Source organism: Natrix helvetica (genome assembly GCF_964273705.1).
Source record: "Natrix helvetica genome assembly, chromosome: 1".
NCBI lineage: Eukaryota > Metazoa > Chordata > Lepidosauria > Squamata > Natricidae > Natrix > Natrix helvetica.
This window is the reverse complement of record NC_138548.1, coordinates 69319018-69333526: the sequence shown is the minus strand read 5'-3', so window position 1 is coordinate 69333526 and position 14509 is coordinate 69319018. Positions and strand designations below refer to the sequence as shown.

Sequence of the window (14509 nt, the reverse complement as noted above, 5' to 3'; positions counted from 1 at the left end):
CAGATGTATTTCTGATTTGGCTGCTCTCTCAGTTAGGCATGACTTGTGTGTGTTCCATCCAGACCAAGTTGTCTTAAAACTGGACCTGAATTCATACCGAAGGTCAATAGCTGTTTCCACAGTGGTCAGGAGTTGACCTTACCTGATTTCTGTCTGTCTCCCCGTCACGAGAGGGAGCGCAAATGGCATACTCTTGACGTACATCGTGCCCTCAAGATCTACATCGACCGCACCCCCTCGTTCCACCACTCGGAAGCTCTCTTCATCTCCTTTCACCAGCCTCCTTGGGTACCAAGGCTTCATCGTCTAGTCTGGGGTGCTGGATAAAAGCCTATATTAAACTGTCTTATGAACTTCAATCCATACAGGTCCCTGCAAACATTACAGCTCACTCTACACGCATCGCTGCGACATCTGCAGCTTGGTCCACTCAAGCCCCCTTGGAAGAAGTTTGCCGGGCGGCCACCTGGGCGTCTCCCACAGTCTTCATACGTCATTACAAGTTGGACAAGTATGCATCGGCTGACGCGGCATTTGGGTGCAGGGTGCTGCAACAAGTGCTTGTGCCCTAACGGACCTTTTTTACAATTTCCCATCCTAGTGGACAGCCCAGTCTTTGGTACGTCCCAGTCTGGCTGCTGTCTCTACGATATCAGGAAAACGGGCGTTGGTCCTTACCTGATACACATTTTCTGGTAGAGTAGTGACAGCAGCCAGCCCTATCCTGGCATGGGTCACACGAGGAAATTCCTTGTGCAGAGGGGTGGGGAGAGGGAGAGGGAGAGAGACACTATGGACTTTCACTTTTTGCTCACAATTCTCACTTGAGTCTACAGTTTTCCTTCATCTGACACTGGGGAGGAGCCACAAGGGCCCGATGACATCATAAGTGTAGACTCAGTCCGATTGGTTAATGGACGGAGCATACCCAGTCTGGCTGCTGTCTCTACCAGAAAATGAGCGTATCAGGTAAGGACCAACACCCATTTCCCTGCAAAATATTAATACAAAACGTATGACAGCGAACCTAACAGAGATAACTGATAATATTACTCCACTATGCTTCCAGCATACCGTTGGTATGTCACCAGAGAAATTATCTAGAATGTATCAAGACACTTCAAATTTATATTGGAAATGTGAACAAAAAGAAGGGACAATTTATCATGTTTGGTGGACGTGTAAAAAATCTGGAAAATTCAAATATATATATAAACTGATTCAGAGGATTTTGAAGATTAATATACAATTGATATTAGGAGTTTTTTCTTTGAGGATTGATGGCTAAATTGACTTTTTTGATTAGAGAAAAGACAGTAGCTATATTTATTGTTGATTGGAAACTCCTTATGAACTTTTTGCATAAGAATGAAAAAATAATGAATGTGATATGGTTTTAATGATCAGTATAAGAGAGTCATGATGTAATTTTAGAGAAAGAGGTATATTTATTATCATACTTACTGATGTGAATAATATTGGAAGCTAATTCTTTCTATCTTTTTCTTTTCTACTTTAGTTTCTCCTGCGTTTCTCTTTAATTACTTTCTTTTTATTTATATTTGTTAATACTATATTTTATCTTCCGTCCAAAAACCCTTTAATAGATAGAGAAAGAAAGAAAGAAAATAATTACATCATTGTTCTGTCACAAATTTTTTTATAGAAAGCCACAAATCTTCTGATGATATTAGAGCACTCATTGACATTCTGGATACAGGAAAAGATGGTATCTGCAATGGTGGTCCTATGGGTTGAGGAATGCGTGTCTATATTCTAGAAGAAAATTTTTAAATCAAATTTTATTTAAATATATTTAAATAATATGGGTTAATATAAGATGCTTATATATAAGATGCCCTACTCTATTTGTTAAGGTTAATAAAAATTGGATTATCTTTTCAGCTATCAGAATGTCTTGTGGAATTCATCAAGGATGTTCTTTATCTCCTCTTGTTTTTTATTTGGCATTGGAGTAATTGAACTGATTTATTAGACAAATGGAAGATGTTTTCAACATAACAGAAGGAGTTAATCATGAACTATTATTATATGCTGACGACTTACACTATATTGCCAAAAGTATTCTCTCACCTGCCTTTACTCGCATATGAACTTACTGTAAGTGACATCCCGTTCCTAATCCATAGGGTTCAATATGACATCAGTCCACCCTTTGCAGCTATAACAGCTTCAACTCTTCTGGGAAGGCTGTCCACAAGGTTTAGGAGTGTGTTTATGGGAATTTTTGACCATTCTTCCAGAAGCACATTTGTGAGGTCACACACCTGATGTTGGACGTTGGAGCTTACATGGCCTACCACTTAGTGGCTGAGTTGCTGTCGTTCCCAAACACTTCCACGTTCTTATAATACAGCTGACAGTTGAATGTGGAATATTTAGGAGCGAGGAAATTTCACGACTGGATTTGTTGCACAGGTGGCATCCTATCACAGTTCCACGCTGGAATTCACTGAGCTCCTGAGAGCAACCCATTCTTTCACAAATGTTTGTAAAAACAGTCTGCATACCTAGGTACTTGATTTTATACACCTGTGGCCATGAAAATGATTGGAACACCTGATTCTGATTATTTGGATGGGTGAGCAAATACTTTTGGCAATGTAGTGTATTTTGTAATTTCATTTGTAACAATGAATTTCAAACATTTGTATAGCAACTGATTCTATAAAGTAGTGTTTCTTAAACAGTTTAATCCAATTTCTCCACTCTTGAATAAGCTTATTATCTCCCCTACACACACACACACACACACACACACACACACACACACTCAAATATACACCAGTTAGTATCTCTTGCCTAGTATTTTTCAAACTTGCCAACTGTAAAATAACTTTGACTTCAGTTCCCAAAATTCCCCAGCCAACATCACTGTTAGAAAAATACTACTCTAGACTAAATGTGTACATAGTTTGGATCTTTTAACCTCCATTTAGTGATCCAAAACAGGCAACACTTCCCAAAGCTCTACAAAAACCTAGGCACCATGGTTTATGTAAACAAGCTGTGAAGTCTCAAATATCAATAAGACTGACCTCCTTGCCAATTTACATGAAGTTGTGAGAAAAGAATCAGAAACAGACATGGATATATATTTCTTTTAAATTAAGCATGTTCACTTTCTGAAATTCTTGCAGCTATATACCCTGTTCATCTCAATAAATCTTGCTAGAGACAACTATGGTGACATATGCTTTGAAAAACATCACTTTGGCATGAGGGGTTTGGCAAGGAGCTTGACAAAACTTATAGAATATATTAAACACTCGAAGAGTATTGCTGTAACTCATTTAATTTTAATTAAGTTTGTTTTCTCCAGTCCCCACTCATAATAACACACATATGAGAAATAAGTTTCCATACATTTCTGAGAAATCGTATTTATGTTTAGGATTTGAAAACCCTCTTTACCCAAAGGCAACTGGAAATGAATATTTAGTCAGATCTGATTATGCTGGGGGAAGAGATGGATAACTTTTTTGCCTGTTGCAGTAAAAATACTGTTTAGTATTCTTCCACCAAGGATTACTCTACTAGTCTCAGGGAAGAAGTAAACATGCCCACATTGTTTACTTTGAAGTAATCTTCATATAAAACCAAATATAACTAAATAATTTTAAGCTAGCTGTCAAGGGCAATAAAAAACATAGCATGTATTTGTGAATAATCAGAGTTCCTGTTCTTCTGCTCAGTAAGGAGCAAAAAAATCCTTAACAAGTCAAGTTGCTACAGAAATGGTACTAGGTCCTCATTTGCCATGTTAGACATAAAGCCAAAATGATTGAGTCACAGTTAGCGATCAAGCCAAAGAAAATGATTTTAGCTTCATGAGATTATTGTTGCTATGGTAACCATAGAGTAGCCTGTGTTGTTTGTTCCCCTTTGAAGCTGTTGCTAATAGGTGAGTACCATAAACTTAATGGCCAGAGTGAGCTGAGGAGAAAATAATATATTGGCAGAGCTTGCTTTAATCATTCAGAAGATCTCTCCAGAGTTAATCATTTTTAAGGCTGCAGTTCTCTGCACATACAGGAGAACAAGTCACTGAGCATAGATTTAAATATGAATTAGCAAACAAGTTTTTGAATTTCTTTTGTCTCTTGCTGAAATCTGTGAGGTTTAAATGTGATGTTTGCAGGGCAGACCCCAAATAAAAAGGGGGGAAAATACCTATGTGACAACTCAGACACTTAAGAGAACTCATCGACTAAAAAGAAACTACACTTCATATATACCTTTACTAAAGTCTTTTCCACCTTATTGTGTTTCAGTCTCTTGTACCTTTCCCAAATTAGCACTGTTGCATCTTGATTTTGTTTTCCTCACCTGTACTAACAATGCTTTGCCTAGTGCGTAATGCCAAGTCATTTCAAATATTTATACTTATCAGGAAGAATAGAACAAGGAGGCAAAAAAACGAGGCAAAAAAACATAATATAATCCACTGTGAAATTCTTTTTTAAAAAAGTATCTCCAGTAACGTACAAATTTTTCAAAATAGACCTTTACAGACAACTCAATCAAGAAGATCATAGTTCATGTAATATAATGTAGTACATAAATGATCCAGAGAAAATAACTGCTACATGCACAACTTATTATATATACATCATGAGAAAAAATGTATATATATATATGTATATATATGTGTATATATGTGTGTGTGTGTGTGTATATATATATATATATATATGCTGGTTTTGTTGTATTCTATGATTGTCTTTGCAACGTTTCGGCAGGATATATACACACACACACACACGTATATATTACATGTATATGTATGTACACACACACACACACACACACACACAAAGGTGCCAATCTCACACATGGGGACTCTGGGCAAACCGGTAGTGGAAATTGTGACGTGGGTCGCAGAACCGGTAGGGACAGCAGGCTCGCCATGCCCCCGAACCAGTCCCCTGGTCCCTGCGGCATGTTTTTTTTGACATTTTTAATGTTCTGTGCATGTGCAGATCTATTTACAGGCAACATCGAGCGCCCAAACTTTTTGTGCACCGAACCGGCAGTAATGCTGGCAAAAACCCACCCCTTTCCCAGGGTGAGCAATGAGCAGCACTTAATTCTAGGTAAATATCTACAGAATTAAACGTGATCCTAGTTTGAGAAAGATATCAGCAAGGTATATACTGTTGTTATGTTTGAATTAATCTGTAATGCTGTTTGCTGAATAAAATTGAAAGAATTACAGGTAACTATATCATTACACATGTATTTCTTAATTTTCATAGTTTGACTTTTGTTTTTCTTCATCCAGGAAACATTGTGGTCTTGTGGTCGACATGCAGGACATCAGTTTTTAAGTCAGTAACAAACCGATTTATTAAGAACCTGGCTTGTTCTGGGATCTGTGCCAGCCTTGTCTGTGTGCCTTTTGACATTGTTCTCAGTACCAGTCCACACTGCTGTGGGTGGGTCTATACCATGATCTTCTGCAAAATTATCAAATTCTTGCATAAAGTCTTCTGCTCTGTGACCATCCTTAGCTTTCCTGTCATTGCTCTGGATCGGTAAGACACTATGATTATTCACAGGTTATCTTTCATCTTTCTCCCTTCATAGTTCAACCTGGACAAATCTGTTAATTACCATTCCTCTGATTTATTTTTCTGCTTTCTGTTTGTCTTATTTCCATAGCAAGTTGATATTTCTTTTTTAAAAATTAAAAACAAAAAGATTGAATATACAATCAAATGTGAACAACTTGTGAAAGGAGTTTTGTTAAGAGAAACAAGCTGATTTATATAATATGGGTGTTGGCTCTTCTTTTTAAATAACCTCGCTAATTTAACCTGACTGGTTGTTTTCTAATATTCCCGATCACTAAAAAGGTCATTTTCTTTGTGCAGCCATTAGAAGAAAAGAAGATATTTCCACTTTTTAAAGTACTTATTAAGATATATTATGGATTCTAACTCTCAATCTTACTATCTTGGAATCTGTAATTATATCTGAAGGACATGACAGAAGTTCTCTATTGATTTTTCACTAGCTAATTAATACTGCTCTTATATATTCATTAATTCCCATTACTAGCAAAGCAGATGCTGGATAGGTTGACTTCTAATCATTTATTTAATAAGTCATAGCTAGCTAAACTAAGGTTAAATCATAATGCATTTTTTATAAACCACAATGATCTTATCAAAGTAAGAAACTCTATTATGTCTTAATGTGATATGTGAACTGAGCTATTGTGTACCATAGTGGAATTTTCATGTTACATGCAACATTTAGATATTTTAGGAAATTTATGCTTTTTGTAACGTGGCAGGAATTGCTACATGCTAAGAAACATGGTTGATTCAATTCTATTCATAGTTTGAAAAAAAAAGGTTATAAGATGATATCAAAAAACAGAAGTTTCAGGGTAAATTCTAACCCCCATCTGTGATACAAATTGATCAATATAAGTTGCATTTGTCATTATTTAATGTAGGTTTAAATTAGTGGCTAAAAAGGTGTGTATACAGATACTCCTTGACTTACAACCTTTCGTTTAGCGATTGTTCAAAGTTACAACAGCACTGAGAAAAATGACATACCATATTTTTCGGAGTATAAGACACATCTTTTTTCCTCAAAAAAGAGGCTGAAAATCTGGGTGCGTCTTATACACCGAATGCAGCATTTTTTTGCGTCCCGAAGCCCCACCCTTCACCAAAATGGCCGTGCATACCCTTATGGAGGCATTCAGAGAGCTCCTGGGGGCTGGGGAGGGCAGAAATGAGCAAAAATGGGCTGTTTTATGCCTCCCCAGTCCCCAGCAGCACTCTATAAGCTTCCATAAGGCTATGCATGCATTTTTTTTTACCAAAAACGGGCCCGTTTTCGTGAAAAATGGGCCACTTTTTGCTCGTTTCCCCCCCTCCAAGAGAACTATGCAAGTCTCCCCAAGGCTATTCATGCCGTTTTGGGGGTGGGGAAGGCCCGTTTTTGTGAAAAACGGGTCATTTTGGGGAGGTTTGCAGAGCGCAAAAACTTTTTTTTCCCTTTTGGAAAGCTCTTTAACTGATTGATGAGAATTACATTGATAAAGTGCTGTGCCAGCAGAAACACTTACCTATCTACTGTATTTCTCTCTATCTCTATTTCTCTCTCTCTCTCTCTATCCCTCTCCCTCCCTCCCTCACTACACACACACTCTCTCTCTCTCCCTCCCTACTGTATTTCTCTCTCACTCTCTCTCTCTATTTCTCTCCCTTTATCTACCTATCTATTACCTAACTACTCTCTCTCCCTCCCTAGCTATCTACTGTATTTCTCTCTCTCTCTATTTCTCTCTCTATCCCTCTACCTACCTACCTACACACACTCTCTCTCTCCCTCCCTACCTACTGTATTTATCGGTCTATTTCTCTCTCTCTCTCTCCCTTTCTCTACCTACCTACCTACCTACTCTCTCCCTACCTATATACTGTATTTCTCTCTCTCTATTTCTCTCTCTCCAACCTACCTACTCTCTCTCTCCCTCTGTCTCTCCCTATCTACTGTATTTCTCTCTATTTCTCTCTATCTCTCTACCTACCTACCTACCCACCCACCCCTCTCTATTTCTCTCTCTATATATCCCTTTATTTACCTACCTAACTACTCTCTCTCTCCCTACCTACCTACTGTATTTCTCTCTCTTTTTCTCCCTCTCTATCCCTCTATCTACCTACCTACTTTTTTTAAATTTGCCTCTTGAAAACCTTGATGCGTCTTATACTCTGAAAAATACGGGTGTGTCCATTTTTCACACTAACAATTGTTGCAGCATCCCTATGGTCATGTGATCAAAATGGGGATTCTTGGCAATTGGTTTGTATTTATGATGGTTGCAGTGTCCTGGGGTCATGTGATCAATTTTTGCAAACTTCTGACAAGCAAAGCCAATGGGGAAGCCAGATTCACTTAACAACTGAGTTACTAACATAACAACTGCAATGATTGACTTAATAACTGTGACAAGAAAAGTTGTAAAATAGGACAAAACTCACTTAACAAATGTCTCACTTAGCAACATAAATTTTGGACTCAATTGTGATCTTAAGTCATGGACTATCTGCACTAGATCCAGTGGTGGGGTTCAAATAATTTAACAGCTGGTTCTCTGCCCTAATTATTTCTTCCAACAACCAGTTCACCAAACTGCTCAGAAAGTTAACAATTGGATCTCCCAAAATGGTGCGAACTGGTTGAAACCCACCACTGACTAGATCTAACATTGAAACATCTTAAATCCTGGTATCTCTGATAATATTAATTTACATCATAGGTCAAGGAATAGTATTCTGCATATGTAACTATTTGGAGATGGAGTCTAATATTGTAGAATGAGAAGAAATGGCATTTCTGTATCTCTTATAGATGTTTCTGCTCTCTCTTCTTTGGATAGGTACTATTCAGTCTTATACCCACTGCAAAGAAAGATATCAGATGCCAAATCACGAGATCTGTTGATCTATATCTGGGCTCATGCAGTGGTGGCCAGCATTCCAGTCTTTGCTGTGACCCATGTGTCAGACATATATGCTATATCCACTTGTACTGGGCCCTGGAGTTACTCTATTGGCCATTTAGCATATGTTATCGCTTACAACCTTACCACTGTGATTTTACCAGTGACTGTGGTATTTCTCTTTATGATCCTCATCCGGAAGGCACTGAGCGCCAGCCAGAAGAAAAAAGTCATTATAGCTGCCTTAAGAACTCCTCAAAATACAGTCTCTATTCCTTATGCCTCCCAGAGGGAATCTGAACTTCATGCCATGCTTCTGTCTATGGTGATGATTTTCATTTTCTGCAGTATTCCTTATATGACTATGGTGGTTTATCATACTACCCTGGATTCTTCTGATACTTCTGTATACTTGCTTCTCACTGCTATCTGGTTGCCTAAAATATCACTGCTGGCCAACCCACTTCTCTTCCTGACTGTTAACAAATCTGTACGGAAATGTTTAGTAGGGACGATACTGCAATTGCATCGAAGGTATAGTCGAAGAAACATAGTCAGTTCTGAAAGTGCTGGGGAGGCCAATCTGGAATCTCACGTTCGTTCTGGCAGCCAACTCCTAGAAATGTTTTACATTGGGCAGCAGCAAATTTTCAAGCCTACAGAGGATGAAAATGAAGCTAAATCTGTGGACCCCAATGACTACCAACAGGAGGAGATACCCACAACCAGCTTAGATGTAGAACAAGCCCAAATTCAGACATTTGTTTGTCCCACAGTTGCAGATTCTGCTGCTCAAATAGCACCAGCTTTATCTACAGAAGCCGAATTGGCCAAAGAAAAGTATTCTACACAACTGGGTTTTGGACCTTTTGAGTTGCCCCCACAGTGGCTTTCAGAAAACCGAAATGGTAAGAAACGACTTCTGCCTCCTTTAGGAAATACACCAGAGGAGCTGATCCAGACAAAGCAACCCAGGGGTAAATCAGAACGAAAAATGAGCAGGAACAATAAAGTCAGCATCTTCCCCAAAATGGATTCCTAGCCGAAGAAGGAGCTCCATATGATGAGAGAAGACTGCCTTTTTGCATTTATATGATCCTATGGATCTGTGCTAAAATGAAATTAAAGGCTTATTTTTGTGCCAGTTATTGCAAAAGCTAAAACTTAAAGTGTTCCTTATACATGGGTTTTGTTATGAACACATATTTCCTTATTTTACAATCCCCCTTTCCCTCATTATATAAAAAAACAAATGAACTTCTTTTCCAAAGAGGTATGTTTGGTTTGTTCTTACCCTACAGATTGCTTCCTCTACTGCGATCTATATGACTTTAAGCACAGCAAGTCTGTTTAATTAAGGCTAAAAAAACTGGACTGCAAAGATAAGGATGAACACAAAGCAGTCCAGAATACAAAGTGAGGCCCAACCAGGAATTCGTTCCCCAGTGAGAGGTTTTTCCATGGACCAGAGGGGGCGGCGTGGTTTCACATGCTGCCTGCATCCCGCAGATGGGACTTCGCTTGTTTGTGCAGCCTGGTTTCTGGCATGCTGTATGGCCAGTGCCAGTCCACTGACCTGGGGTTTGGGACCCATGCACTAGAGGACAGCAAGGCAGCCCAGAAAGTCTAGTACCTTTCCTGACATTTAATGGTCATTTGGAGTTTTGTTGTACTTCATGCACGCACATGTGCATGGAATACACACCTTACAGAGATGTAGCACTTCAGTGTTAGAATTCCAGGGAAAATAATTCAGTGAATATCTAGCAACTAGTACTTGGGATTCTCACATAAAAAGCACCCAGAATCTTTTCGGAGCATTATTTGACTTGGCGATTTGGAATGTGTTTTAACAATTAAAAAGACCACGGGCATTTCAATTATATTTTATAATTTTCTAAGCATTTTGTCTGTTTATTTTTAAGTATTTTGGCGGGCTCCTGCTCTTGCAGTAAGCATGTGTCAAATTCGTGCATAGGATTTTAGATTTCCTTAAAGGACTGATTTTTAATCGTGTGAATTCTGCAAGCTTTTGATCAGTGAAGCTGCAGCAACCTGCCTGGGATATAAAAACAGATACATTTGATGATGCTACTGCATAACATGGACACAGCAAATGTTGAATACAGATAGTCCTTGACTTATGATCATTCATTTAGCAACAGTTCAAAATTATAATGGTGCTGAAAAAAAGTGATTCACGATTGGTACTCACATTTATGATTGTTGCAGCATCCCTGTGATCCCCTGATCATGAATTGAGTGGTTGGCAACCAGCAGGTATTTATGATGGCTGCAGCATCCCAGGATCACATTATCACCATCTGCAACCCTGCCAACTGGCTTCCAAGAAGCAAAATCAATGGGGAAGCCAGCAGGTAGTTGCAAGTCATAGACATGTGTGATATTTCGCAAAATATGTGACAAAAAAAGGTTGCAAAATTAAGTGATTGCACCACTTAACAACTTTTCTGGTTCTAAGTGTGGTCGTTAAGTCAAGAACTACCTATATAGATATATGATTATTACATTTAATAATTACCATGCCCTCAAAATCAGTCTCTCTCTCTCTCTGCCCCTCTCCCACTCTCTTGTATTCAGTCTTTTCTCTGCTTCTCTTGATAATGTGTTCATCTCTGGTGAAAAGGCACTAAGATGGTTGTTGCTGTTTTGTCTGATAGACTGAAGTAGGAGCCACTGTGTTAAAAATAGTCTTGATTCTGCAATCTACACACTTGCACATTCTAAGTGTGTAATATATAAAACACACCTCTTCATTATGATTCTAAAAATCTTAATAACATACAGCACTTTTTTACTTTTCTGCCTTGCTTTTTAATTATATTTTAATTAAATAATTCTATCTAATCGTTTTGCCTTTTCTCTGGGAGTGGCTTCAGAATAACAGAATTGGAAGGAACCTTGGAGATCTTCTAGTCCAGTGGTTCTCAACCTTCCCAATGTCGCGACCCTTTAATACAGTTCCTCATGTTGTGGTGACCTCCAACCATAAAATTGGTGTCTCGGTTCCTAAGACCATCAAAAATATGTGTTTTCCGATGATCTTAGGCGACCACTGTGAAAGGGTCGTTCAACCCCCAAAGGGGTCCCGGCCCACAGGTTGAGAACCACTGTTCTAGTCCAAACCGCCTTCTCAAGCAGGAAACCCTATACTGATTCAGACAAACGATTGTCCAATTTCTTTTTAAAAACTTCCAATGTTAGAGCACCCACGTCTGGAGGCACATGCTTCCACTGATTAATTGTTCTAACAGTTAGGAAATTTACTTCAGTTAGTTTTGATTTGTTGCAGGAAAAGAAAGGATTTTAACATGTGTTTTGCCTTTGATTTGTTGATTTTTGTGGGATTCCAAGGAATATCTTAGTACTGATGTGTAATACAGTAAAAAAAGAGTGTTGATCCTATCTGACATGCTATTTCTTGTAGGGAAAGGAAGCTCTTAGTTCTTCTGCCTGGAGACTGAGCTTGTCATCTTTTTTGGCAATGCCTCCTTAGGTGGGAATCTCACCCAGTTTAAGCGAAGGTGCCATGATGATGATGCTTGTGACACGCTGATGATGAGGCTTGCGACCTGTGAAAACATTAGCCCCTCCTGGACTATGGACCAGACTGTCTCCAAGGGTGGGGCTGGATCCTCTTCACTTCCCTACAAGAAGCAGCACGTCAGGTAGGACCAACGTCCCTTCTCCATAGGGGGAAGGGGAATGGATCCAGGAATGGGACTTATCAAAGCCCTCCAACTCACGGGCGGGTTCTCATCTGGGCCAAAGTCTCCCGATTCTCATGGACATTTTGGAGGACCCTCCTGCCGAAAGCTACTTCGGCCAAGGCATAAGTGTCCAACTTTTAATTTCGGATAAATGGCGATGGAGAGACCCAAGTAGCTGCTCTGCAGATTTCTTCTATAGACACTTGCGTGGCCCATGCTGTCATCGTGGCCGTACTCCTGGTTGAGTGCGCAGTAATGCATCCAGGCACTGGAAGTCCCTGTGTCTCGTAGGCTCTAGCAATGGTTGCTCGAATCCATCACCCCACCGTCGTTGAGGTGACCTTGGCACCCAAGGGAGAAGGCTGAAAAAATATAAAAAGAGATTCCGACCTCCGAAAGGAGACGGTCCGCTTGATGTAGATATGGAGAGCCCTCCTCACATTCAGAGTGTGCCTCTTCTTTTCCTGGGGGTGTGTAGGCCCCAGGCAGAAATTTGGCAGAAGCAACTCCTGAACTCTGGAGAACCAGGAGTTAACCTTGCTGACGAAGGAGGGATCCAAGCATAGAACTCTGTCCAGATGGAAGATGCAGAGGTCTTCTCTGACCAAAAGGGCCACCAGCTCTGAGATCCTTCTAGCTGATGTGATGGCAATCAAAAATGCCATTGCAGGACAAGAATCGTAGTGGGACCGATCTGAGTGGTTTGAAGGGGCTGTCATTGAGTACGTTCAACACCTTTGACAGGTCCCAGGTCAGGAATCTTTGGACCACGGGTGGCCTTAAATTGGTTGCGCCCTTAAAGAATCTGCGAAAGGTGGGATGTTGTGAGAGTGGGCCCAATGTTCCATAAGACAAGACGGAAGATGGAGCAGCTACCTGTTGATGGACAGTATTGGACGTCAAGCCCTTGTCCAAATCCTCCTGGAAGAATTCCAGGACTTGACTGATGGGAGACCAAATAGGGGTCAATGTCTGTGCCAGAGCACTATCGGCAAAAGTCTGACCAAGAAGCGTTGTATATCCTGTCACTGGAAGGCTCCTGGAAGCCTGAATTGTATGTGTAATCCTGGAGGAGAAGTTGTCCTGACTCAGGACTTCCCGCTCAAATGCCAGGCAGTCAACTGGAGCAACTGAGGGTCCAGTGCCCACTACTCAGCGAGATTTTGTCTTGAGGAATCTCAAGGTTGAACCACCGACAGAGATACGAGGTTGGTGAATCACTCTGATTGGTCCACTGTGGCCCTGCTGAGCCAGTCCACCTTCATGTTGCTCACCCCAGAAATGTGTTCTGCCCTCAAGGACAGAAGATGTCTCTCCGCCCATAAACCCAGGAGTTCTGCCTCCTGCATGAGAGATCTTGAATGTGTCCCCTCCTTGCTGGTTGATATGGGCCTTGGTGGCCACGTTGTCTGTCATTGTCTGTCAGGATCAACATATGCTGACCTGACACGGAGTCCTTGAATCTCTTTAGTGCCAGGTGTGCAGCCTGGAATTCTAGCCAATTGATGTTGTGGCCCTAGAGTCCATTGGCCCTAGACCATCAATGACTGGAAGTGAGCCCCCCAACAAATAGACTGGTGTCCGTTGTGATGGTTAGGTAAGTGGGGATCTGAAAGAGACACCCGCTGGATATTGCTGGAGATGTCTACTATGTTAAGGACCACCTCGCCTTGAGTGGCACATGGACTCTGGTCAGCAAATGGCTTCTGCCTGCTCGTTGGTAAGGGAGCAGGAATCACTGGAAAGATCTTAAGGCGAGCCCATGAGACAATGGCTATGCAAGACACCATCTTGCCCAAGAGCTGCGACAGGCATGCCAGAGACACAAGGCATTCCTGTAATATGTGAAGAGTCATTGTTCTGATACTCAACTGTCTTTCTGGCGAGAGAGATACCTCGCCTCTTACTGTATCAATGGCTGCTCCCAGGTGCAGCAGATGAGTGGTTGGATGCAGGTGGCTCTTATCCATGTTGACTAAGAAGCTGTGGTGCTGGAGAATCTGGATCATAATGTGCAGATCTTTCGTCGCTCAAGCCTCCATGGTGGACTGGACCAAGATTTTGTCCAGGTAGCACTAGATCCGTATAGACTGTACTCGAAAGTGGGCCGCCAAGGCCGCCAGTAGAGAGAGAAAGAGGGAAAGGGAGGGTGAGAGAGAGGGAAGGAGGGAGGAAGAGAGGGAGGGAGAGGAAAGTAGATTTGGTTGACTTACCGTATTTTTCAGAGTATAAGACGCACCTTTTCCCCCCCCTAAAAGAGGGTGAAAATTTGGGTGTGTCTTATACA

General features: G+C 40.7%; 1 protein-coding gene across 1 annotated transcript in view; it reads left to right on the top strand.

The window, feature by feature from the left end:
• The window catches only part of GPR176 (G protein-coupled receptor 176), a 34743-nt gene extending 25071 nt beyond the window's left edge, over positions 1-9672 (top strand). The window contains exons 2-3 of the mRNA XM_081934377.1: positions 5306-5558; positions 8429-9672. Coding sequence (XP_081790503.1) covers positions 5306-5558; positions 8429-9533 — 1358 coding nt within the window. The 3' untranslated portion in view covers positions 9534-9672. The remainder of the gene's footprint in view (positions 1-5305; positions 5559-8428) is intronic.
• Positions 9673-14509: the final 4837 nt, after the last annotated feature.